This window comes from Halictus rubicundus, chromosome 8, assembly GCF_050948215.1.
Source record: "Halictus rubicundus isolate RS-2024b chromosome 8, iyHalRubi1_principal, whole genome shotgun sequence".
Lineage (NCBI taxonomy): Eukaryota > Metazoa > Arthropoda > Insecta > Hymenoptera > Halictidae > Halictus > Halictus rubicundus.
The window spans coordinates 16,644,148-16,670,055 of NC_135156.1; the positions used below are offsets into that span (position 1 = coordinate 16,644,148).

General features: G+C 41.7%; 2 protein-coding genes across 2 annotated transcripts; one reads left to right on the forward strand and one right to left on the reverse strand.

The window, feature by feature from the left end:
• Nucleotides 1-2,017: 2,017 nt before the first annotated feature.
• LOC143356721 (uncharacterized) lies at nucleotides 2,018-4,928 on the forward strand. The gene is made up of 3 exons (XM_076792632.1): nucleotides 2,018-2,035; nucleotides 4,140-4,395; nucleotides 4,507-4,928. Exons 1-3 carry the CDS (start codon nucleotides 2,018-2,020, stop codon nucleotides 4,926-4,928), a joined length of 696 nt encoding a protein of 231 aa, XP_076648747.1.
• Nucleotides 4,929-4,959: 31 nt separating this feature from the next.
• Nucleotides 4,960-23,968, reverse strand: LOC143356250 (uncharacterized). The gene is made up of 4 exons (XM_076791772.1): nucleotides 23,814-23,968; nucleotides 10,765-10,977; nucleotides 8,725-9,017; nucleotides 4,960-5,256 (listed from the first exon to the last, which is right to left on the reverse strand). Exons 1-4 carry the CDS (start codon nucleotides 23,817-23,819, stop codon nucleotides 4,962-4,964), a joined length of 807 nt encoding a protein of 268 aa, XP_076647887.1. The 5' UTR covers nucleotides 23,820-23,968; the 3' UTR covers nucleotides 4,960-4,961.
• Nucleotides 23,969-25,908: the final 1,940 nt, after the last annotated feature.

Sequence of the window (25,908 nt, forward strand, 5' to 3'; positions counted from 1 at the left end):
GGGGGCGGGGGACTGGAGGCTGGGGGGCACGCCGGGAACTCGTGGGGGACCGAGTGGAATCACGCGACTGTATAATAAATGGCTCCTTTGCCGATGTAAATCGCTATGATTATTTATTCAACCCTCGCCCATCCGATACATCGCAATCACAATTATCAACGGTTATTCTGGTACTCGAAAATTTTTTTCAGGAAAACTATTGAACCGCTTGCATTGCGATTTTTCACACACGTTCATTGGTATTTGAAGTATATGTGCGATTTTTTTCAAGTAAAAATAATCAAAATTACACGAGTTATACATTTTTTTTTGATAGAGTATGTTTCGAAAATCGACGGTTGCCATGATTCCCGACTGAAAAACCAGAATGGCCCCTTATGCGAAAAATGTCGGTAAAATGCGTGCTGAAAATTTCACCTACGTAGGTTAATGTCGCTGTATAAACAATTTCAAGTGGCGATGATTACTTTTTTTAACCATTTTCAGCCTGGAACTGCAAAGAGGTGAACTTGTTAACGACATTTGCTGGAATACCATTTTTCTGGCAGTTTTATGTATCTCTTCTGAATTGTATTTTTGTGACATTTTTATTGGAAAACCTGTTAGCCGTGACATTTTTCTTGAACGGGACAAAGGACAATTGGTTGCTGGCGAGGACAGTTTCCCGAAGGACAGAGGGTTGACATTTTACTGTTTCATCGAATGAAATCCACGCGGTTTGTTATAAACGAACGTTTATTTTCTGTTAGGTAACAAGATTCATACATGAAATTTTGGACCACTCTACGTGGTCCTTTAAATTTGTAATCGACAGTCCCTCGCTGGAAGGATCGAAGTTTCGAGGGACCACTGTTAACGCGTCGACTGCCATTTCAGTTCGAAATTAGAATCAACGTAATTTATTTAACGCCAACGAAAACAACGTGCTCAAATTTACGATATCAATTCACTAATAACATTTATTTCTTCCTTGCTAAATCGTTTCATTAAATGCAATGCAATATTAAGACAATTTGCCAGAAAATAGTTATGGATTCTCTTAACGTTATCCGATGTCCTATGAATATAATATATAAATAATGTAGTGTATGTATATATAATGTAGTGTATAAAATTGTTTACACTATCTTTAAGTTAACCGAGAGATTGCGGACGTCACACGTCTGTGCAACGAGCGTGTTCATTACGCTTTCGGTTTTCTAAATATTTCGAAGATCGTGAGCAAAGGTAGACTCCAATCGCAATTTTATAAAATGGAATAAAAATAATATATAGAATAGCATAGAATAAAAATGTGAAGGCAGTCTGGCGCGTTACCCGCAATAGTTGTTAAAACGTAGGCTAAAATATGAAACTTACATTCGTATGAAATGTCAAGGAATTTGTAACGCTCTGTGAATCGTGTCGAGTACACTTCGGTTCAAGTAGAACGAGGATCGTTATGGTCAGACAATCTGTCGCTGGATTCGCTGAGTTCGATTGCTGATCGAGAACGTAGCAACGCCAAGGCACGAAAGAAATCCGAAAGAATCCTTGGTACACGTCCGAGAAATTTACAGCTGGAAGCGATCGATCGCAGGAAACTTGCAGATTTTTATTCTACATATATCTCTGAAAAAATAGAAAGTAGAGAAAACGAAGAGGGGAAAATCATTTTTCATTAGAGTCTAGATTAATCGTAGGTACATCTACGCGAGCGAGAACAGTGATCGAATTGCGATTTCTTTTTCGGATAAAAATTTCGTAGAGTTTTCTGGAAAAATATCAGCGTATTTCGAAAGCTTCAGTTTTCAAAAATCGTGGCTTTTTTCCCCAGGTAAAAAAGAATTTCTCGGTTCTCCTCCAATGTTGCACATTAAGAGGGGACGATCAAGAGCGTAATCGCTCGTCGGAATTATAATTTGCAATGTTCGTTGCATAACAACGTCTACAGAGAACGTCAAAGAAACGAACGCGCGTTTGTCGCAATGTTTCTCGCGTACAGGTTCTTCCAAAAGGTGCGAGTACAATCTCTACAATGTACCCTAATCCAGAGGTAGCACTTATTTGTTTGTTTGATTTTTGGATTTGTTAACGACTGATACGATTTTTACTTTCATGTGTCGGCCGCGTCTTTTGAAACAACCTGTACGACTTTTGCAATGTATAGTATATACGTGTGTGTATATATACAGTTCACGATTATCTTGTGCAATGTATCAACAGTACGCTTGAGAAAAATCCCCCGTTCAATCGTTTTGTTTATAAAATTGTGATCGAATATCATTCGAATCCGAGAATTAATTTAGCGATTCATAACGTTTATTTTAGATCAAGGTCAATTTTTAATTAGTGTAAATACTGGAATCCGGACTGTTCGAAAATGTTTCGTCGCTTCTTGTATTATTTAGAGATTGGATTCGGGGAAATAGGTCAGTTGCAATTTTTCATGATTGTCGATTGCCATTTGTTAACGTTATAGCCTCTTCTGTTTTTTCGAGACTTGAAATGCAAAATTCTTCTAATAAAATAGTACCTATTTCCAGTATATTATTCTGACGAGTGTCGCACGACTTCAAATACAATAACTATTGTTCTATAAAAGCAAACATGTCGAAGCTTGATTAAAATCATTTTTAAAATTCCTACGCTACTATTTATCTCATTTTGATTCACATAACATTCAAACAAAATATTCCAGCGAACGAATAAAATGATTTTAAACATTTCCACTCTTACAATAGTTGTTGATTGAAAGAACTATTTTTAAACGTTGAACACAACGCACAGTGTATTTCCAGCATCTCCGCGTTCTCTTCAAGGTGGAAAATAAATTGAAAAATCTAGCGTTGTTTAAAATATTGCGAATAACAGGTCCGGCCTTTTAAAAAGCAGACTGTAACGATTTCAAATGCACATTATTTTTTTAGTTCGCCAACAGAGCGACGAAACATTTCGTCGCCGGGAAAAGTTCTGCATGCCTCGGATCCGGCTTCGAGTATCGTTCACAATGGCGGGGCGCTCGATCGAGCTGCCCTAATCGCCGCAATTGCCACAGGAACGGGATGATTTCATCGATCCCGCTGCAACCAATTACCGAGGCGACTCGATTCCTCGGGACTGTCGACGTTTCCGGCGGAAAACTCCGGGCTGAAACGTCGAACGCGATTGTCATCGGGTGGAGGATCGTGTAAAGCGCTTGAAGAGCCGCCGGTATCCCTGCCGGAAGTTGCGAGTTCTCGCATAAACGTGGCACAGAAATCAAATTCCCGGTGCATTCCGATTTGCCTCGGAACCTTCGCGAGACTCATTCGAAGCGAGCGAATCATAGTAAGCGAGTTGTTCCATAGTCGGTTGTTGAACGAAACACTCTTTGATCGACGCGCGCCCCGTCGCCATTTTGCTCCGCCGTTCTCGCAGTAAAAACGCTCGTCAACCGCGAACGGGTTCTCGTTCGCGCCAACACCGTATCCAAAAATTCAACGATCCCGCGATTTTTATTGTTTCCGGTCAAGCTCGTTCGTTACTTCCTACTTTTCGACTAATCCGCGAATTCCGAGTTCTCAGACCGTTTCAAGAATTACCTTCGACCTTGAAGCTTCGTTTCTGCCGTGCTCCGGAGTTCACTCTCGGTCGGACACCTTCAAACTTCTCCAAACTTCTTCAAACATAATCGGAATCAATCGCTCCGGAGTTCCCGAAGTCTTAACTTATCGGTCAAAACGTATGATCGATCGTTTGCCCGAGGTTTACAAACTTCAAACCTCTTCAAACGCGTGATGAATCGATCATCGTCGATCTCGCTCCGTTTCTATCGATTTCTTAATTTATCGCATCAAAATATATGGTATATCGACTATCTGAGGGCTTTAAACTTGTTCAAACACCTCTATACACTTTCAAGCCTTAACTGGTCATGTGGTTTTTGCCCGATCTCTTGCAAATAATCTTAAATATACCACGTGACGCGTCAAGGCCGAAATTTCTTCGAACGCTTTCACAGAGATTTCGAGAAATCTTAAACTCTCCGCTCTCACAACGACATCACTCTTAATCATAATTCTACCTCTTACAAACTCGTCACACACCTTCATAATCTCTAGTAACACGTTCAAACCATCTCAAACACTGTCGAAGCAGTTGCTCCTCGAGTTTAACAGGATCTTCACCGCTCCCAACCCTCTTGGACAGTCTGCAGCCCCCTCGAACCACCTCGGACAGCTTCAAACCATCTCAAACACTGTCGAAGCAGTTCCTCCTCGAGTTTAACAGGATCTTCACCGCTCCCAACCCTCTTGGACAGTCTGCAGCCACCTCGAACCACCTCGGACAGCTTCAAACCATCCCAAACACTGTCGAATCAGTTCGTCCTCGAGTTCCACAGGATCTTCACCGCTTCCAACCCCCTTGGACAGTGTGCAGCATCCTCGAGCCGTCTCGGACCGCTTCAAACCATCTCAAATACTGTCGAACCAGTTCGTTCTCGAGTTTAACAGGATCTTCACCGCTCCCAATCCCCTTGGACAGTCTGCAGGCTCCTCGAACCACCTCGGACAGCTTCAAACCATGTCAAACACTGTCGAATCAGTTCCTCCTCGAGTTTAACAGGATCTTCACCGCTCCCACCCTTCTTGGACAGTCTGCAGGCTCCTCGGACCACCTCGGACCGCTTCAAACCATCTCAAACACTGTCGAACCAGTTCCTTCTCGAGTTCCACAGGATCTTCACCGCTCCCAACCCTCTTGGAGAGACTGCAGCGTCCTCGAACCACCTCGGACCACTCCAAACAACTTCAAACCAGCTGAAACAACTTGGAAGGGCCAAGGTCAACGATCTCCAGGGTTTCCAGCGCCATGTCGAACACCGATCACTGGGAGAATTCACAGGCTCGACCGAGTCAATCGTCGAGAGAATCGCCGGCGCCCGAGCGATCGAATTCCTGCGATGAAGCAGACTGTCGATCGGGCACCAGCAGCCAGCCTCACGTCCTCACGAACTTGTACACGACCCCGAAGACCAACACGCTAACCAGAACGAGAACCAACGCGGTCACAACCTTCGCGAACGCGTTCAAACCGCTCTCGGTGTGCTGTTGAGGCCGTCTGGTCGGGACACTTTGTTTTGATGCTAATCCACGGGCCAGGGCTGGGAATGCCAGGCTCTGGGTCAAGGTCAGTTTGTGCAGGGACTCCGAGAGAGAGTACGGTCCCACAGAACCGCGTGCTGCGGCCCTTAGAAGGGCGTACTCCAGGTCCAACGCGTCGAACATGCTGTACCTGTTGATCGAAGTCGAGTTAGTTGAAGATCTTTAATCGGGGATCATTAGAATTTTGGGAAACTGATTTTGGGGCAACTAGTAGTATTACATGTGTCACTTTGCCGTCGTAGAGGAAATTATTATAAATTATTATGAAATCCTGTCAAACAGAAAGGCTAATTTCAACCCCTCGAACTATACGAACAACAAAATTCGTATAATACGTTGTTACATTTTAACTAGCCCGAGATTTTATAAAAGAGGATATACAATTTTTATGTCGACATTGTGCGGATGTTCCACGGATGGTTTCTACTATTTTTCTCGGCACCGTGTGCCACTCTGAAACATTTCTAGACAGGAGCATAAGCGACTGCTTTCCGCGTTTCGTCCTCGAACTTCCTGCCATTAGGGGAGCCACTCGTATCCAGTGAAAAGACTCTCGAATGAAACTGAAACCGAGTACTTTGTCGGGTCGATTCTGGGTGAAGGTTCCACCCCTTGGTACTTCCCGGAGAACGTTTGGGAAGGGAAAAGAAGAGGAAGGGAGGAGAAATGATTTCTGTCTTTGTGACAGAACATGACTGGGGAACCGGTGGTTGCTAAAAAATTGTATTCTGCGTAAAAGTCCGCAGTCTAACTATTACGTTTTTAGGAAGCGCTGTTTCAGCAACTTGTAACTGTGACACAATTGTTTGTTTCCGAAATTTAGCAGTAAGTAGGAGAGAGTTGTTTAACGAATTCAGAGAAGAGGTTGTGACGCAACTGAATAATAATTCAATCAAAATTTCAACTTTTGCTGAAATCACGTTCTATTGTAATTTTAAGGCTCCACTCATATAAAATTCGTTTAGGCGTGCCAAACTCAGAATCAGTAAAAATCGTAACTTTCGTTAACGTTGATTCTTCAACTATTTACTTCCGGGACGAATACTCGTCCGAATATGTCCGCGACGAATTACTTATAATTAGATTCGAAATCAAGTAGCAAGGTTCCATTTCTTTACAGATTGTAACACCCCCTATGAGGGTAGTTTTATTAACGCGTTAACTGCCATGTCAGTCACATATGACTGACAGTGATTTTTCATCAGGTTCAAATATTCATTTTCAATGCGACATGTCCAGATAAACCTAATTTTATCGAGATCTTCAGAATTCAAAAGGGTTCAAACAACATCCCCTATAATACATTCAAAATGTCTAGTTTCGCTTTCATTAACCTCTTCCCGTACTTTAATGAGTCTGACTCGTGATGAAGATTATGGCTCAAACGTAAACATCGTGAGTAGGACTCGTCGACTGAAAATCGGACCAAACGTAAACATCACGAGTCCGACTCGCGGAATGATTTACAAATGACTATATCACAGGTATTTCGGCTAGTATCGCAATTGTTTTCGAACATCACTCTTGTCTGTTTACCACGCGTCGACCCCTATCCCTTGGGTCCGGATTTCGTCGAGCTAAATGGCACGGGAAGGGGTTAACACTAGAACTACCGAGTAATAAAAACAACTGATAAATATTGCTTTGCAATCATGACAAGACTACATCTATTCAAACCTAATACCATTTGTATTCTAATGTGTGCTTCAATGAAAAAGTTCACTCAAAAAATTCTGATGAAAAAATTTGTATAACTTCAGTAATTGTGAGAGAAAAAATTAGGAACCAGTCATTTTACGTTCTAGTGTTAATTAAATTGCTCTGATTTTGTCAGAATCTCTGTGAACGATATGTGGCAGTTTCTAAAAATGTTTCTCGTTCTAGGGAATAAGAAAGGCTCCTAAAATCGTCCTGCTTCTGATTAATAATGTAAATTAACAGAGATAGAAATTTTCTCCAGCTTGCATGATTGAGGGTCGGTGTGCATGAAAGGGTGTGGTGGGTCGCCACGTGCTCGGGGTGGCTGCTCGTCGTATTTGCATGGTGCCAGGGTCGCTCGCGCCTTGACACGAGCCAAGTCCGACGTGGGAACACATCAGCCCGAAGGGATTATTTCTAGCTACACTTTCCCCGCGACGTAACGACAGGGGTCTCAGTCATCAGACGTCGGCCACTTTCTCTCTCCGGCTGCGAAGAAAGGGACAGACCCGATCCGATGACGAGACAGCTCTTCCTCGAAATTGCTCTTCCTCATTGTTTCGGGAAACCTTCTATCCCGACGATCTGTTGCCCCGAGCTCCTTCCCCTTCCTCTCATTTCTATGAAAATGTTGGCATAAATTGCTACGGACCCCCGGCACTTCTGTTTGAAGCACCAGAGACCCGATTCCGAACCATGTCTTTGTTTTCACTATGATTTTGAGACCGTGGAAGCGACAGAAAGTAAAATTCCTAAGTGACTCTGGTTTCTTACAGAAACAATTTTTATTCTCCATAAACATCCGCTGTCTAAGGCCAAAAAATTGTTTTACTCGTCTTGGAACGCCTGGAAATAATATAAGAGTGTCCTGAAATTTCTCTAATGACTTTTCCTGTGAACTCTAATCTAGCGATTCGCTGTCGAGGGCTTCCCAATTAATTTCTAACCCTTCGAGAAATTTTCATCGGACACTGTGTACAGCTTTCGTTGCTTGTGACTTCTGGCAAGCAGAAAAAAGGGGCCTTGGCCACGGTAATTAGTCGAAGGATAGAATTTTTGATGTACGATAGCAGCCGAGCTCGAGAGCCCATAGCACGATCAATGCCAAGGGCGCCGAAGTGTACAAGGTGTTTCAGTATCGATTATTTCATTAAGATGGGGGTCGGGTAACTGAACGAGAACAAAGCCTCGTGCAAATATTATTCCACGGCGATAGATGCCCGTCTAATGCACGGAGCGTTTCCGAAATCCTGGTACGAACTTCCAGGCGACCATACTACGTAACAAAACAAGTCTTAAAGAAGGAATAAAATCTTTTCGTCCGACGAGTCGTTCTCGAGAGAATCGCAGGACCGACGCGTCTGACCATGATCGACCAATTCTACTTGCTTCGTGCACAGATACACAGAGCGTGGCATTTAAAACAGGCCGCCTGAATTGCTTGTTTCTGAAACACCTTGTATACACAGTTAACGCGGGCATGATTTACACGCGGGGAATGACATCGCGGGACTATGAACATTAAGATCGCCGACGGTACTTTCTTTTGGAAAGTATCTGCGCCCAGATCGCGGAACAAAGGTCGAATCGGAGGGCTGCTTCTATTTCTGGACATTCTATGGGCGTGATGCGTGCCGTTCTTTTGCTATGAATCGATTCACCCCGGGAAACAAAAATATTCATTTTCCACAGATGTTCTTACATTCATTTTTCACAGTTGAATGTTGCAAATAATTTCCAAGCAAATTGACTCGCGCTACTTTTCCACTGAACAAACAGCTCGATTTATACAAATTGCTAAAAATCTGAAGGGTCGTCCTAATTATTTTTGTAAGGGAAGGTGGGAGATTAGCGGCACGTTTGGTGCCACGGTAGTTTCAGTGTGAAATTAGGGGTGTACCTGCTGCTACGCCTCCTGTCCTGCGAGTGCATCGATGTGATTGCAGAGCTAGGCATCGAGCGAAGGCTGCTGGTGGTTGAACTCGACGGACTCGGCGGAAGCGGGGGTGGTTCCTCGTCGATGGACGTGCGGTCCGGTGTCGGCGGACTCTTAGTCCCGGAATTGTGGTGGTTGTGATGCAAATGGTGCAGCTGCAGTCGAGCATGGTCCGGATGCAGCAGACTGGCGCGACGGGACTGCTGAGGCGTCACCGCTGGACTAGTGCTCGCGACGCCGCATGGCGACGGTGATGCCTTCGGAAGACAACAAACATCCTTGGCAAGCTGTCTCGAGCCGCGAAGCAATACACAACGTATACTCCTTTTGCTCGGAACTCGTTAAACTACTCGAAACGCTCGAATTAAAATCTCAAGGTCTCAAGCATCGCTATGAAGTCATCTCGCGATATAACGCGAAGCCTTGGGATCGGCTTTCCGCCATATTTCGGATCAGGGTGCAACTTGACTTTGTTCTCTCGAGTTATACAGGGTGGTTGGTAACTGGTGGTACAAGCGGAAAGGGGGTGATTCTACCCGAAAAAAGAAGTCGAAAATATGGAATAAAATTTTTTCATCCGAAGCTTCGTTTTCGAGAACATTGAGTTTGAAAATGCAGCCAATGCCCGTGTTATTCGATAGGAATTGTCTGCTGCGTCTGATCATGACCTACCAATTCTACTTCCTGCGCATACCAAAGCACGCGAACCCGACCGATCTTTAAATTCGATTTTCTCGAAAACAAAACCTCAAACGCGAAAATTTTTATTCTATATTTTCGACTTCTTTTTTCGCGTAGAATCACCCCCTTTCCGCTTGTACCACCAGTTACCAACCACCCTGTATATTTCGTTGGAAAAATAATTCTGAGGCTGAGCGGTAAAAGAAGAAGAAGAGGGGACGATAGCGATTTTCTTATTGCGGAACAAACACCGTCGCCCTATATCGGAACAAAACTGTATTGAGGACCCATAAGTAATCAATTACTTTGAAGTCTAAAACAAACTTTGTAGTAAATTCAAGGTTAACACCAGGTTTACGGAGCACTAAAAATGGCTATTTTACAATTCCTTATAAAAATAACATTAATATATCTATGAAAATCCGTAGCCATTTTTTAAATAATGTATACCTAGAGAAATCAATTTGTTAAATAATTCCTCATGGATCCATGTTTGCAATCTCAATATTCGTGAATTAAAAATATTAGAATCCGTCATTTTGACGGGTCCCGTAAATCAAAACAGTTTGCCATCTTTCCTCGGACGGTACGGACGCCGCCATTTTATTACAGGGTTGTAAAAGAAAATGATACTTTTTAGAATATTTTGAGCACAGGCTGCTTTACCGAAAACTGTAAAAGAATACGTGTTTCCTGTTCAACGATCGGTACAGAACTGAAGGCAAAACAAGCTCTTTGCAAATAATCGATTACTTATCGGTACCCCTAATAATTTCATAATCAACTCCTTATGAAACTATCTCTTTACTCCGTTTTCGAATTTCTTTTTATAGAAGACTTAAGATTATGAAAATAATCCGATCTCTTTCTGGACAACGAAAATGTGTTCGGAATTCTTTGCTGTTGCGTTGCGTTGCGTTTCATTAACCCTTTGCACTCGGCGCTATTTTCATTCTAAAACTAAATTTTTCTTCCGTCTTAGAATATTTTCATTTTATTCATACGGAACTGATTCGATTTCCACATATAATATTTAAATGTTTAGTAATCTGTTGAATAGAAATTTTGTGATCTAACAAATATTTTGTAATATTTGTTGTAATTTCCTTGAAATATGGCCACAACAATTTCTAGTGGTGCTTCAGAGTCACCACTCGAGTGCTAAGGGTTAAAACTCGGAGTCTTTTGAGTGTTTCAGGCAGGAGATGTTACGGGTGCAAAAGCGAATTGGCAAAGTGAAAGCGAGAATTGTTCGGAATCGTTTCGAAGCTTAATGAAGATTGTCTTGTTGGTACCTACGGAACTGGTTCCAGTGATTGGTACCTGTATGGACTCGATCCCGCTGTCGTTGACGTTTTCCTGGACATCGGGGAAGACGAAGGCCTGTGCCTGCCCGTCGGCCTCGCCCCTCGGCGAATCGCTCGGCCATACTTGCAAAAGAGGAAGTCCGCTGCGCGTCTCCGTGCAAACTTCCGCCGTGACGTTGCTCTGCTCACCTGTACCGAGGCACAGTCGGCCCAGCTCTCTCAGTGGCTTCTGCAACAACACGATCCACCTGATCACCTTCCTCGACGTGCAAAATCAACCAAATAAATATATATAATTTAATTATTTAATGTTGCTTCAACATCAAAGGTCATTAGCAACACGGTACATTTTCTTACAATATATTATACAAATTTGTATCCTTGATATACTTGGCAAGACCGGCGATATACTCCTTAGAACTTAACAGAACGGGTAAGGATCCAGGCAACTTAGCATTTTTCCTTTCATTCTCATAGTTTTTGCATTCTATTATTAGGTGGACTATGTTAATTGGTACTTTACATATATCGCAGATCGTATTTTCTTTCTTATTTGACAAAAATGAATGGGTTATTTCTGAGTGCCCAATTCTGATTCTAGAAATTGAAGTTTGACAAAAAAAAAAAAAAATATATCTTTTCCACTGACGTGCAAAATTCATGTAAATTCCCCTTCAACAATTGCCCGTGTTCACAAGAAAGTGAGCTTAAAGCTTGAACCTCCCACTTTCGAAAAGCCATTGTTCGTTCCTCCAGACAAAATTTGTTGACATTGTCTAACGGGCGAGAAAGTGAACATGCCTTTTCGTTTCGAAAATTTGGAAATTGAAATTCTCGTCAAGAAAAATTAAAAAATTTGTTTAACGACTCAAACCAACGTGGATTTGAGTATTCGAGCTCCCGCCTTTAAATCGAGCTCTCGACGGTCACAGTGAGGTACTAAATTAATTTCTACATTATTCGTTGAAATATGCATCTTTATTTCTTGAGTCGCCGCGTGGTCGTCTGGGGCTGACATAATCGCGTTCTCCCGTTCCGATAATGCCATTTCCCATCGGCGTTGTCACTCGCACGGACAGGTAACTCTCCTCGCGTCACGTTAGACCTGTCACTGGGCCGAATCGATCAGTGAACGCGCGATAATTTCTAATTTCGCGCGAACTATACCGGAAATGTGTATCTTCGATCGTTCCAGGGACGCTCGAGCGGAGAAATTTTTTAACGACCGGTTGCTTTTCCGTTGGCCATCGAAGCCTAGGACGCAGCCGGAACAGGAAGTATTAGATCAACGAAGCCGGAAACTCGAATCAGCTTATCGACTTAGCGCCGCTGCAGCTTAGTGTCGTTCGCTCGAACAATGGCGCGCCGTTCGATCCGCGTCTTTGGTAAACAGCTGCGTTTCAGTCATTTACTGATTTATGCGGCCGTTTGTCTGCTCGTCGGCCGCCGATGGATAATTTATTAACGCTTACTTGTCCAGTGAATCGCGGCCCCGATTATTGCGAACCTGTTATGGCTCCGCCGCGAGTCTAATCACTGGAACATGGTTTCTTGACGAGGCGTGATAAAAATAGTAGTGAAAATTCACTTGTTCGGCACTCGATTATCGAGATTATTAAACGGTCTTTGAAATCATGCAGATTATCACTGCGGATTTTGTGCATGTGGCGAAAATTTATAGATCACTGCGAAACAGTGAAACGAATTTAAATATACTGTTGCATTATTTCGTTAAAAATGTTTAAAAAGAAAATTACTAAGCTACTTTCTTTTACAATTTGTAAATTTATCGAAATATTTTATCGGGAAACTTTTTCTGGTATACCTCTCTAGTGCCATGAAAATTCTATCAAATCTGAATAAATTCGATTCTGCTGTTATTATAAAGGAATATACGTAAGTTTTCTTTACAGCTCGGTAGTTAAGTCAGACGATTTTTATGTCGCATAAAATTGTTTGGATCCAGAAGATCTTCGAGCGATGGACAAAGCGCAGCTGAAGTGGAATCAATGAAATATTGATCACAACAGTCACACATGTGCTCGAGCAGAAAGCACTGGAGAGTACTCGAACGGCTTTACGAGCGAAAGCAATTTAATGATTTCATTTACCCCGCGGAGTGAACGGAAAAATAAATCGTCTGTCGAAACCGTGTCGCCGGGAACGCGGAATAATTGATCCGGTGAAACCGAGGCGTGCATTTTACTTTCTTATTTATTATACACATACAATATTAGCGCATACACGTCGGACTCTGTCGTGATAGAAAATGTACGAGGAAAAAGAGTCACGAGGAGAATATAAATAGCCATCGGAGATTGCGGCAACGATTGGATCGCGGTTCGTCGATTCTGCGAGCTTGCCTCATCAAAAATTGATGGAGTCACCGAAGAAAATTTCGTCGAACGGCCGGGGACCAACGGTGGCTATTGTTTGTCGTCGAAAAAACAACGATGGATATAGTAGTGCCAATAGAAAGAAAATTACGATCTTCTCTTTCCGAAAGATCAAGGCAATTTCTTCGTAAAAGTTGCTTGCTCTGTCTAGCGATTCTAATAATCGATTATTCGATTAGTTCGATTTCTTTGGAACGTCCCGTATAATGCATCAGAATGTTTTTTTTTTTTATTAACACGTCGACTCCCCGTATGTGGGTGACGGAATTATTTGTCCAGTTTTTAAAATGAATTTTTACGCTAATAGATTCATTGTACCGATTAGGATCTGTGAAATGCAAGAAAGTTGGAGGACTACTCAATATCATACGTTTCATTTTTTTCAATTTTTATTTCACTAAACAACTTTCTTTGATTTCATGGAATTTTTGAGACTTTAGTTGGCCAGTCAAAGTGTTAAAATTGTTCGGAATTTGTTAACACCTGTCGGAGTTTTTTGCTCAAATGCATTTTAAAATTGCAGGTAGTAGTTCCTTTCTACGAGTTATTTTTCAGTTAATAAAATGAATGATAGCCAAATGCAATTTGCGCATTAGAATGTTGGAAGCGTTTACTATCGTTCTATTTTACGCGGACTAATTATTGAATGTACTGTTTTAGAGTGTACTAATTATAATCGTTTCTGCGCGGAAGATTTCGACGCAATGTTATTGTGCTTATCAAGCAAGCAGACTTCCTTTGCTAATAAATAACCACCCGAGTCGTTGTTTCACAGCTTCAGCACTCGCGTTGCACACTATAGAAGGTTTACGATAAGGTCGAACCTATTTATCAGAGATTTGTCACGTGTGAAGAATAGGTTCGAAAGAGACCGTGGATGCACCGTCAAGAATGACTGAACCTTGCACTTTTATTATCGCCAGCCGTGATAAATATTGCCGGTGAACTGTTGCACATCCCTTCGTGCGTCTGTTCCGACGTCATCGCGTTACAAAGAACCGCCCGATGACCTTCATCGCCTCCGCGTAAACAGCAGCTTAATGAGCATCCGATCTCTCGAAATAATCCAGGAAACCGATACCGCCTTAACACTTTCACTGCCAAACTAGAAACATCAAAAATTCCATGAAATCAAACTGTAAGTTACTTAACATTAGATTCACGGGACCCGTCAGAATGACGGGTTCTAATATTTTTAATTTAATATTATTCAGATTCTAAGGATGCATACGTGAGAAATTATTTAGCAAATTTATTTCTTCGGGTATATATTATTTTTTAAATGTCGCTAAAAATGTGGGTACCACGTTCTTGTTATTTTTATGAAGTAATGCAAAATAGTCGCTTTTAGTGCTCCGTAAACCTAGTGTTAATGAAATAAAAATTGAAAAAAATTAAATATTGAGTAGTCCTACAACTTTTTTGGATTTTAGAGATCCTAATCAAATTTGGTGCAATGAATATATAAACATTCACTTTAAAACCTGGGTAAATAATTAGGTCACCCACATATGCCGCGCCTTTCGGAAACAAATTGCGAATCCAACGGGGAAAAATATTTAACCCAAAATTGAGAACACCGTGTGTTTACAATTATTAATTCTAAATTAATAACCCTATTAATTCTAAATTAATAAATATATTTAATATTCATCCCCACGTGTATCCACAAATAGGACACTGAAAATTGTCGAGAGGAAAAACCCAGAAAATAAAAAATAAAATTGCACGGGTAAATATCGATTATTTTGCCATAGTCAGGATAATAAGCCAATTTCTATTTCTTCGCGAAGACCCATTATGCATAATAGGGGATGATAGCTGACAATCGCGAAAACTTTAGCACCACCCACCGCAAAATAATGACGCGGCAACCGCTCGACCATGATTCCCAATCAGGGTTAAAGGAACCACAGTTTTTTTTTTTTTGCAATGTTGCGGGTTGGCGAAAAGTTTCCCCATCCGCAAACAGAAAAAAAAATACGAGAAAGAGAAATGGTCGGGGTCGAATCGATATCGAAGTCGGAAGTATCGCGACGGAGTGGTTTTTTTCAGCGTTCTGCGGCTATTGTTTCGACCGACATACCACAATCTAAAAAATCTTTTCTCCTGTCGCACTGAAATATAAAATGAAAATTCATAAAACTCGATGCAAAATATCGTAATAAATTTTCTCGACCTTCGACGAAGGGATTAAAATAAAGAAAAAAAAAAAAAATAAATTTTGTATTTTATTTTATTGTTTGCGTTCGAGCTATTTTTGGCGCTGCGCGCGCATTGCTTCGGAAAACATTCCCCCGGCCATAGAACTCTTTTATTTGCTGAAATGCAATTTCAAAAATTCAAAACAAATCGAACAAAGTCAATTTCCTTCTGGACAGAACGTCCGATACAATTTAGTTTGCATATTCTCCGTTGTTGGTGTATTTTAATGGCAACAATGGTTCCCTTTGACATCAGAGGGGCCGCGGGGGTTAGAAAAGGAAGAAAGGAATAAATTTTTGCGCCTCTTGACGCTTCGTTTCGAGAATTTTCGTGTCCCGATGCCGGGAAGCAGAAAGGGAGAACGTGATTTCCTTTTCTTATTTCGCACACCCTTCCGCGACGTTTTTATTCGGAGGGTTGGAACTGCGGCGAACAAAGCGACACGGAACCGGTAGAACAAGAATTTTGGCCAGGGTCCAGGCCTTTTTTCCGTGGGAAAAAACGACCCCCGACAATGGACGCCAACTGTCAATACAAAAGCGCGAATTTGCATAATCCTTTCCGGCCGTGTTGCTCGCATACTTCCTCCCAGAAGGGAACGACAGACTCGTTCGAATAATTATAAACTTCCGCGGCCCTGCCGGAGTCAATAGGAACTGAAATTCACTTTGGAAGTTTCCTTTGAGGTTCACGCGCCGCCGAAACTTCCTTTCCGGCCGTTCTGCGCGGTGAAAATTTACTTTGAATCATTTTACGTAGCCAAAATTGACTTTACGCCATTTCGCGTGTATTTGTATTTGCGAAATTGACATTCGGTCATCCCTATTCTGTCCGGCAATTGATTTTGAATGACCGGTGCAGTCCTGAGAAACCCATAAATAAATTTTACACGTTCAGATTTGCACATGCTAAAAATGTACGAACCAAGTTTTTCCTCCGCGCGAAGTTTATGCACTTTATAATACGCTTTGAACATTTATTAATAAATTTGACCTCTGTAGTTTACGCATACCGCGGGCACAGTTCTATAATTAAAAGTAAAATTACATTTTATTGATAACCCGAGGTTGATCGGAGAGTATTAATTAATTGGAGAACAGTCGAGAATTGTAATGACTCGCGGCGAGGATTCCCTGCAACTATCATGCTTCAGTTATCGATATAATAGTTAACCATACACGGCCGAGCAGACGGAACAAACGTGCCAGGCAAATTCATCGTTTGCAAACAATTCGAGTGAAATAACTGACGGCTCGTGTGCCGCGATATACGCGGAATATCGCTCGTGTAAATTTAGCCTAAATATACGTCCGTCGGTGCAGAGGGTGATGCAATTCTCCCATTATTTTCCTGCAACCCGTCACATACTTTTCAACCTCCGAACTTTTCAATGAAACACGAACCGCCGAAAACAAATCCGCACGCGTGTCAGCGTTTAAAGATTAATGGCCTCGAACACGAAATTTAAAAACGGATACATAATACATGGTTCCCGATGCCATTAGCAAGCATAATTGAGGATGCTCGTTAAAAAATAACTAACCTTCAAATTCAACTTTTAAAGGAACAGCTTCGTCGGATATTGCATCGGGATACCTGTTATTTTAAGAACGGAAAGAGACAGACAGCGATAAATTAATCGCGCGGCTCGCGACATTTTTACCAAGTTGAAACTGCCGTAATTAATTAATCTCGACCGGTCTACCTCCGGAGAATATCCGCAACGACGATGCGCTATCGCAAACTCGATGAATTATAAATTTACGGGGAAAACTCTCGCGCCTGGAGAGTGAAAAGTTTTCAATGATCTTCATTTTTCAACATCCCCGGCCAGTGAACTTTGCTAACAGAAAAAAGCAAGAATGAAGCTTCTATTCGGCTGCTGCTCTTTGTAATTAATTTAAACAATTTTTTTTAAAGATCCACAGTATATACTTATTATTAGACTGCGGGTTTTATGCGTTTAGGGCAAAAACGAGTAGGTGCAATGTGAAACAGTGGGCAGATATTACTTTGGACATGTTAGCATCATTAATGAGTGCAATAAATGTTTACTCACCTGACAAATGATTGGTTTAAGGATTTAACACTAGAAGTACCAAGCAGTAAATGCAACTGGCATACACTGCCTTATAATAACAACACACTTGCACTTGTTTAGATTTCTTACCAGTTTTGTTTAAATATCTACTTCGATAGAGAAGTTTATTAAAAAATTTTGCCATGAAAAGGTATTTATAATTTCATTATTTCTGTAAGAAAAAATTAGGAGCAAGTCATTTTGACTCCTCCGGTAGTTCTAGTGTTAAACAATTTTTTTTTTACAGATCCACAGTATATACTTATTATTAGACTGCGGGTTTTATGCGTTTAGGGCAAAAACGAGTAGGTGCAATGTGAAACAGTGAGCAGATATTACTTTGGACATGTTAGAATCATTAATGAGTGCAATAAATGTTTACTCAGCTGACAAATGATTGGTTTATGGATTTAACACTAGAAGTACCAAGCAGTAAATGCAACTGGCATACACTGCCTTATAATAACAACACACTTGCACTTGTTTAGATTTCTTACCAGTTTTGTTTAAATATCTACTTCGATAGAGAAGTTTATTAAAAAATTTTGCCATGGAAAGGTATTTATAATTTCATTATTTCTGTAAGAAAAAATTAGGAGCAAGTCATTTTGACTCCTCCGGTAGTTCTAGTGTTAAACAATTTTTTTTTACAGATCCACAGTATATACTTATTATTAGACTGCGGGTTTTATGCGTTTAGGGCAAAAACGAGTAGGTGCAATGTGAAACAGTGAGCAGATATTACTTTGGACATGTTAGAATCATTAATGAGTGCAATAAATGTTTACTCAGCTGACAAATGATTGGTTTAAGGATTTAACACTAGAAGTACCAAGCAGTAAATGCAACTGGTATACACTGCCTTATAATAACAACACACTTGCATTTGTTTAGATTTCGTACCAGTTTTGTTTAAATATCTACTTCGATAGAGAAGTTTATTAAAAAATTTTGCCATGGAAAGGTATTTATAATTTCATTATTTCTGTAAGAAAAAATTAGGAGCAAGTCATTTTGACTCCTCCGGTAGTTCTAGTGTTAAACAATTTTTTTTTTACAGATCCACAGTATATACTTATTATTAGACTGCGGGTTTTATGCGTTTAGGGCAAAAACGAGTAGGTGCAATGTGAAACAGTGGGCAGATATTACTTTGGACATGTTAGAATCATTAATGAGTGCAATAAATGTTTACTCAGCTGACAAATGATTGGTTTATGGATTTAACACTAGAAGTACCAAGCAGTAAATGCAACTGGCATACATTGCCTTATAATAACAACACACTTGCATTTGTTTAGATTTCGTACCAGTTTTGTTTGAATATCTACTTCGACAGAGAAGTTTATTAAAAAATTTCCCCGTGAAAACGTATTTATAATTTCATTATTTCTGTAAGAAAAAGTTAGGAGCAAGTCATTTTGACTCCTTCGGTATTTCTAGTGTTAAACAATTTTTTTTACAGATCCACAGTATATACTTATTATTAGACTGCGGGATTTATGCGTTTAGGGCAAAAACGAGTAGGTGCAATGTGAAACAGTGGGCAGATATTACTTTGGACATGTTAGCATCATTAATGAGTGCAATAAATGTTTACTTAGCTGACAAATGATTGATTTCGCATGAAGCTCTGCTTACTATAGTCGGTGCTCTCTCCGTTCGTGGCACTGGCCGGTTCACCCAATCAAAGTGAGGTAACACTAATTGCTTGATGCCCGAAGGGGAGGAGTAAAGGAAACGGATTTAGTTGAAGAGGAAGGCGATGATTGCGGAGGAGGCCTCGGTTAATTGACGCTTGGAAATGAATCGAACGTCGCGACTCTGTTTACACGCGTAAACGCTGGTCCGTTTAGCTCGGACGAAGGAGAACCAACCCCCCTTTTTCTTTCCCTTCATCGACCAAGTCTCGTGTCAAGGCCGTCACCGCCAAGAATCTTTCAGTCACGGTCACGAACATCGTTCTCTGTCCGTTCGACACGCTTTGCAAATCATTAGCCGCGTTTATGGGCTCTCGCCCGACTTCTCTATCCTCCTCCACCCCCCCCCCACTATACAACCCCGAACCATACTAACCGCGCCACAAACCCCTCCCTTTCTGCCATGCTCGTGAAATTTTTAATGGATTATGCGAGCCACTGCTGGCTCGACTGCACACCCTGTTTGCCTGGGCAACGCGAGCCTAATTCGGGGTTAATGGGTACCGCCTAGCATGAATTTTTCGGGGATGATTTCGCCGTGACCTCTGCAGGCATTTGGCGAACGAGTTCGCCAAAGGGAGGAATTTCGTTCCGATTGGTTAAAAATATTCTTCTCGTCGACCTAATTGAAACGACTAGCAGGCGGAATACATTTTTCATTGACTTCTCCTTAACACTAGGTTTACGGGACGCGTGAAAATGACACGTTCTAATATCTTTAATTTACGATTATTGAGATTATAAAGATGCATTCATGAGGAATTATTCAACAAATTTATTTCGTTGGGTATACGTTATTTTTAAAATGGCTAAACATTTAGATAGACACATTCTCGTTACTGTTTATAAATCAATGTAAAATAGTCACTTTTAGTGCTCCGTAAACCTAGTGTTAAGGTCGAGGTGGAGAATTTTTATTTTGCATAAAGAGCCGCGGTCCGATTGTTACATTCGATAAATCCAGACGAGGGTTGATCGTACTCTACTTGCGAATCTTTATCGACGATTTAACAATAGCAATTTAACGGATTAATCATTGATTCCATTTTATAGGAAGACACTCGACGAGGAGGGAGGGTGTGCGGGTGGGTCAAGGGTGGGTCTCCAAAGCACGGAAAGTCGATCAAGGGGTTGGCTGAAAAAATTTCGGTACTGTCCGAGGATTAATTGAAACCCGAGGCCCGAGAGACCGAGACGGGGGTGGAAAAGTCAAAGGGACTCGAGTTGCAAAGTTTTTGCACACTGCACCCCCCAGTCGGCGATCGTCGAAAGCGAAAAGAGGATTTTTTACCCACCCTTTGGCGGCCGTGTGTGCTCGGGGGTGGGTCGTCAACCCACTTTGACAGTCTGGCAAATATTTAAATATTCGGGCGGCGTTTCGGTAATGCCGGGAAGTTGGAACTTTTCAGCGACCTATGCAACGGTATTGCAGTATGTTTAAACATTAATTTTTCATTCACTTTCACTCTTCACCGACAATTTTCTTATATCCCTTTTCGAAACTAATCATCGACGGTTCAGTATTTTTTAACACTAGAACGACCGGAGCAGTCAAAATGACTGGTTCCTAATTTTTTCTTTTACAATTACTGAAATTGTAAAAATGTTTTCATCGGAATTATATTACAATAAAAGTTGTATGAAGTTTGAATGGGCACAGTCTTGTCACTGTTACAAAGCAATATACGTCAGTCGCATTTATTGCTCGGTCGTTCCAGTGTTAATGAATCGTCCGAAGGCGACAGCAATCTCGCTCATAATCTAACAAATTGTATGAAATTGTTAATTCAATGAAAATTACCGAGCTTGTCTTGAACACAGCTCGGCCATTGGAGGTCCATTAATGGAAGAATGTTTATTATTTCTGTCGTTCTAAACAAATTCGAGGAAGAAGCTACGTGGTAGGGTCGCGTTAAAGAATTAATTACTCCCCCTCGTTGGTAGGGCGTCGAGTGTCAGGCCGCGCGGAAATTAATTAAAATTATCAGCGGTCCTGTCGGTTTCGTGCCACGGCTTTTCAAAAGGAATACGCCCGGCGGAAAAATAAAAAAGAAGTCAAAGTCTTGATAAGAGCCACCCCTCTTTTCAATCTAACCCCAGATTCCTTCACGGTTCGCTGGAAACCGAGAAAACGATCGCAGATAGCTATCGTCGGTGGTGTTCTCCCCCTTTTCGTGACTGACTCTCGGTGATCTGGCTCTTTTCGAGTAACCCCTGAAGAAACGAGGGGATGAATTCAGTATAGAGCTCGCCCTCCTCATCCTACTATCCAGCCAGAATCGAAAATCATGTTGGATATGGGTCGGCAAGAGAAAATGATAAATTGTTTCGCAGGAAACGACCCGTGCCGGAAGACCGCATTCTTCCGGTTCCCGGAGAGCTATAGCCGACCCGGAGCTATAGTAATGTCAAGGGGATGGTCACGGAAGAAAGGACAACGTGGATGCTTTTTTTAGACTCGAGGTTCGAGGTATCGAATGTACTCGTGACACACTACTTCTTTCATTAAGCTGTAAATTACGAGCGAAGTACCAAATGATGTATTTTGTTCTTGAAATAATTTTGTTGTACTGTACAACTAGTTATTGGGAGCACAGTATCGGAAACTGGACCGTTCTATATACTAAGTATGGTTTAACAAAATATTCTGATCGATTTTGTACGCGATATTCTTTGAAATAGTTGTAGAACTAAGAGATCGTGTTGGTTTAGTTAAATAAATATGTGTGGTGGTCGAGTCGGAAGATGATAGTCAACAGGTCCAGGTACTGTGGCCATTTTCTAACAGGATAATACCAATTTTAATGCAGGGAATTATTTTATACTGAATTCGCTTCGTCATTTTAATTTAGATGTAACCAATATTTGAAGACGGAAAATATTCTATCAGTATTTTTATACCTATTTTGCGAACTAATTTTTATTCTTCACTATTTGTGGTTCCTAACTTTTATTGTCCACTGATAAAATTGAGAAGTATATCGAATGTAATATTTACGATTTTCATTGAAAGATTCTCCAACTTTCAGCAAAGATGATGTTAGCCACAGGCTCCTAGACGACCGATAACAATGATTCCACTCCACAGGCCTCAGAGAGACAGTATCAAAAGCAAATGAATCTAATTTCTACATTCAGCACAGTTCAAAGAGAACTTAACAATGCATTCAAACTGAAAGAGTGGGAACCCTCTTCATATTTCATAGAGAACCGGTGGGAGCAAATTAAAACTACGAGTGAACTCCGGATACTCATGCAAATGAAGCATTCTATTCAAAACTCTGTCCGACTCAAAGCAAAACTGAACGCCAAACTTTGCCAAACCTGTCCTTTAGAATTTTATCCGAAGGTCACACAAACGGAAACAACAATTTTCAAACAGAAATCGTTAAAGCAATAACTGATCCATACACTCGATTAGAAATCTCTCGAGACCAAAAATGAAGCTCAAACTCTTCCAATCTTTATCAAACTCACTCAAAAATAGATCAGAGGGTACTCAAATTCTAATATAGCAACTGATTCAACTCTATTAAAAATCTCTAGAGACCCAAAGCGAAGCAGACTCAAACTCAAACTCCTCCAATCTTCATCAAACTCACTTCGTCAAAAATTCATCAGAGGGTACACAAATTCTAATATAGCAACTGACTCTTACACTTCATTAAAAATCCCTTCGCAAAGCAAAGATCCAAAGCAAAGCCTCGAGACCTATCAAACTGTATCATACTCTCCGACACCCTATCAAACTCTATGAAACTTTATCAGAACAGCAAACCCGAAACTCACTTTTCGTCAAAAATTCATCAGAGGGTACTGAAATTCTAATATAGCAACTGATTCAACTCTATTAAAAATCTCTAGACACCCAAAGCGAAGCAGACTCAAACTCAAACTCCTCCAATCTTCATCAAACTCACTTCGTCAAAAATTCATCAGAGGGTACTCAAATTCTAATATAGCAACTGATTCAACTCTATTAAAAATCTCTAGACACCCAAAGCGAAGCAGACTCAAACCCAAACTCCTTCAATCTTCATCAAACTCACTTCGTCAAAAATTCATCAGAGGGTACACAAATTCTAATATAGCAACTGACTCTTACACTTTATTAAAAATCCCTTCGCAAAGCAAAGCCTCGAGACCTATCAAACTGTATCATACTCTCCGAAACCCTATCAAACTCTATGAAACTTTAGCAGAACACCAAACCCTCAATAAGCAATCACCCTCCACACCCTCACAACCCCCGATCAAAACAATCTTGCTCTTCAACCAACGCACTATCATACTCAATCAGACCTTGTCAAACTCTGTCAAACTCGAGCAGAACACCAGATTCTCATAAACGGAGCTCGACAAGCACCACGAAGAGCTCCCCGAACTCTGCAAAATCTCAACGAGCGAAATCCCCTGATCAAAAGGAACTTGCCATTCAAAAAATTAAAAAAATTCACCAAAGTCCTACAGAAAAGAGTAACAAAAACAGTATCGAGAACAGTCTGCACAGATCACACACTTTGCGGAAGAATCAGCACAATCAGCACCCAGGGGGGTGTAGAATCGAGGTGAGCCGAGGGCAGCACGGTGAAAAATCGCGAGGTCCATTCGGGGGATGGCAGGTGGAAAACAGGGTCGCTTTGGCGACGGCGAGGACGCGCGATGAACCTCTCTGGCGACCCACCTGCATGCTTCCGGGGCCGAGCTCATGGCCAAGGGTTTTCCGGCACGATCTCCAGGTGGTCGACTCGCGGCAGGTGTCGGCCGGGTGTCGCCAGGTGTGGATCCTCGATCGCCTCGATCGCCTCGGTCGACTCGGGCTGCTAGGTGGCTCGAAACTGCGACTGGTTCCGCGTTCCGTGCCAGGAGAGACAGAAGCGGCGTGCTCCGCTCGAGGGGGGTGGCTCGAGGGTGGTTTACGGGTGGTTCTCGCCTACCCTCTCGGTCCGGCGGATCGGCCAGAGTGGGGGTACACGACTTCGTTCCGCCATTTCGCCAGGGGCAGAGGGGGTGGCACGCGGATCCTGACGAGAGTTTCATTTACCCCCTCTAACCTCATCCCCCTGGAACAGCACCCCTCTATAGTATTCGGATCGGTTAGCCCGGGGGTTGATTCGATCTTTATTAGGACGCGGAGCATTTTTCTTGTCAGGCTGTTGCATGCAAAATGTCCGATTTAAACAAACCCACGTTGATCAATATATTCTGTCAATGAATTGACAGAAGTTGACATCGGTTGACTCTTCATTGTACTACATCACCCTGATCATTTTCGATTTGAGTTATCATATGGAATTTTCATTTTTATGGTGCGTTATGATTTTCCGCAGGCAATTTTGTAATCGAGAACGGGAATACAGTATAGTTTGAACTAAATTACGAGACCGATCGAATGAAACGACACCGATCTTATTTGCCCACCTAATAGATCGTCGTTGGTAGCGTACGCTGGGGGCGCTCCCCGAGGGTTGTTTTGCTCGGATGTGGTTGTCAGTTGATAGCGGAAGGATTAATTGAGGGAGGATCGGGGTGAGTATGTTAGGATGCTGCTTGTTTGGAATTGTCCGAGCCTGGCTAGGATAGAAAGGAATTGTCTATGGGAAAATAAAAGTGATACAGCTTTACTTTTTTACAAGCTGATGTATCTATATATAGATTTCAATTTATGAAATTGACATAAAATGTTTTCAGCTGAATAATTTGGATCACCTTTTTGATAATATGACACATGGAAATGTCTTCAGACGAACAGTTCCGGACGCGATTCAGAGATTGATTAGAGAGCAGCCCGCTAAATTAGTAGCTCGCACGTGGAATAAGAAATTGAAGTTATTTTTAGCGACCCTAAAGCGCGGTTGGTCTCTGAACTTTATGGCTTTAATTATAGCGCAACAAGTTTCAGATTGGTTTTTGCAGGAAGAAGGGAAACGGAATCCCTCGGTTGATAGAAGTTTAATGCACTCTGAGCTCCATAATTAAATTCGTGTAGAGGTGATGACTGGACTGCGAATTTTATGCGTTTGTGGTAACAGTGGGTAGACGCAATTTAAAACAGCGGAGGGGCGAAGTGAGTGGTTATTTCCAACGTTTAAAAATTATCGATGGAAGCGGTGAATTTTTATTTGGCTCCTGTGTCTCGAAATCAAAATGCTGAATAGATACAATTTTGTGAAATGTGGACGTTGCAGCTTCGGTGTTGCAGATTTTCTGTGAAAATGTTCATCTTGGGAGAACGATTCCCTGAAAAACGATAGTGTACAGCTCAACAAACGGTTGATCGAAGATAGCGGAAACAATGGCCGGTGGTTTGTTCGCGAAAGCCGGAATCGGTGGGAATTAATTGGGAAACAGGTTGCGGAGGAGAACGTCCTCATTACCAGTTGATTGAAAACGTAAAGGAGCGAGGAGCAAAGTGGATCGAGGGATTCCGGAGTGCTTAGAGGAGGTTCTCGGGATAACGAACACCCCGGGAAATCCGGAGGAAGCCCGAGGGAAAAATCTCGCCAGCTAAGAGGCTTAGACGGAGCCGGATCTCCAGGATACACGGAACTGAAAAACGTTGGTGCAATTAAAGAAGTGAATAGCGACCGGTCTCAAACCGCTCCAATGTCCGCGATAGAAACAACCGAGCATTTCCTGTGTTTACAACAATTTTATCTTCGGAAAGTCTGCTAGGAAAAACTCGCAAAGAATTGCGACGAGTATGTTGCGAATTTTACGAATTTACGATTTTTATGCAAAATGAAAATTAACTCCAAGAGACTGGAAATTGACGAGTT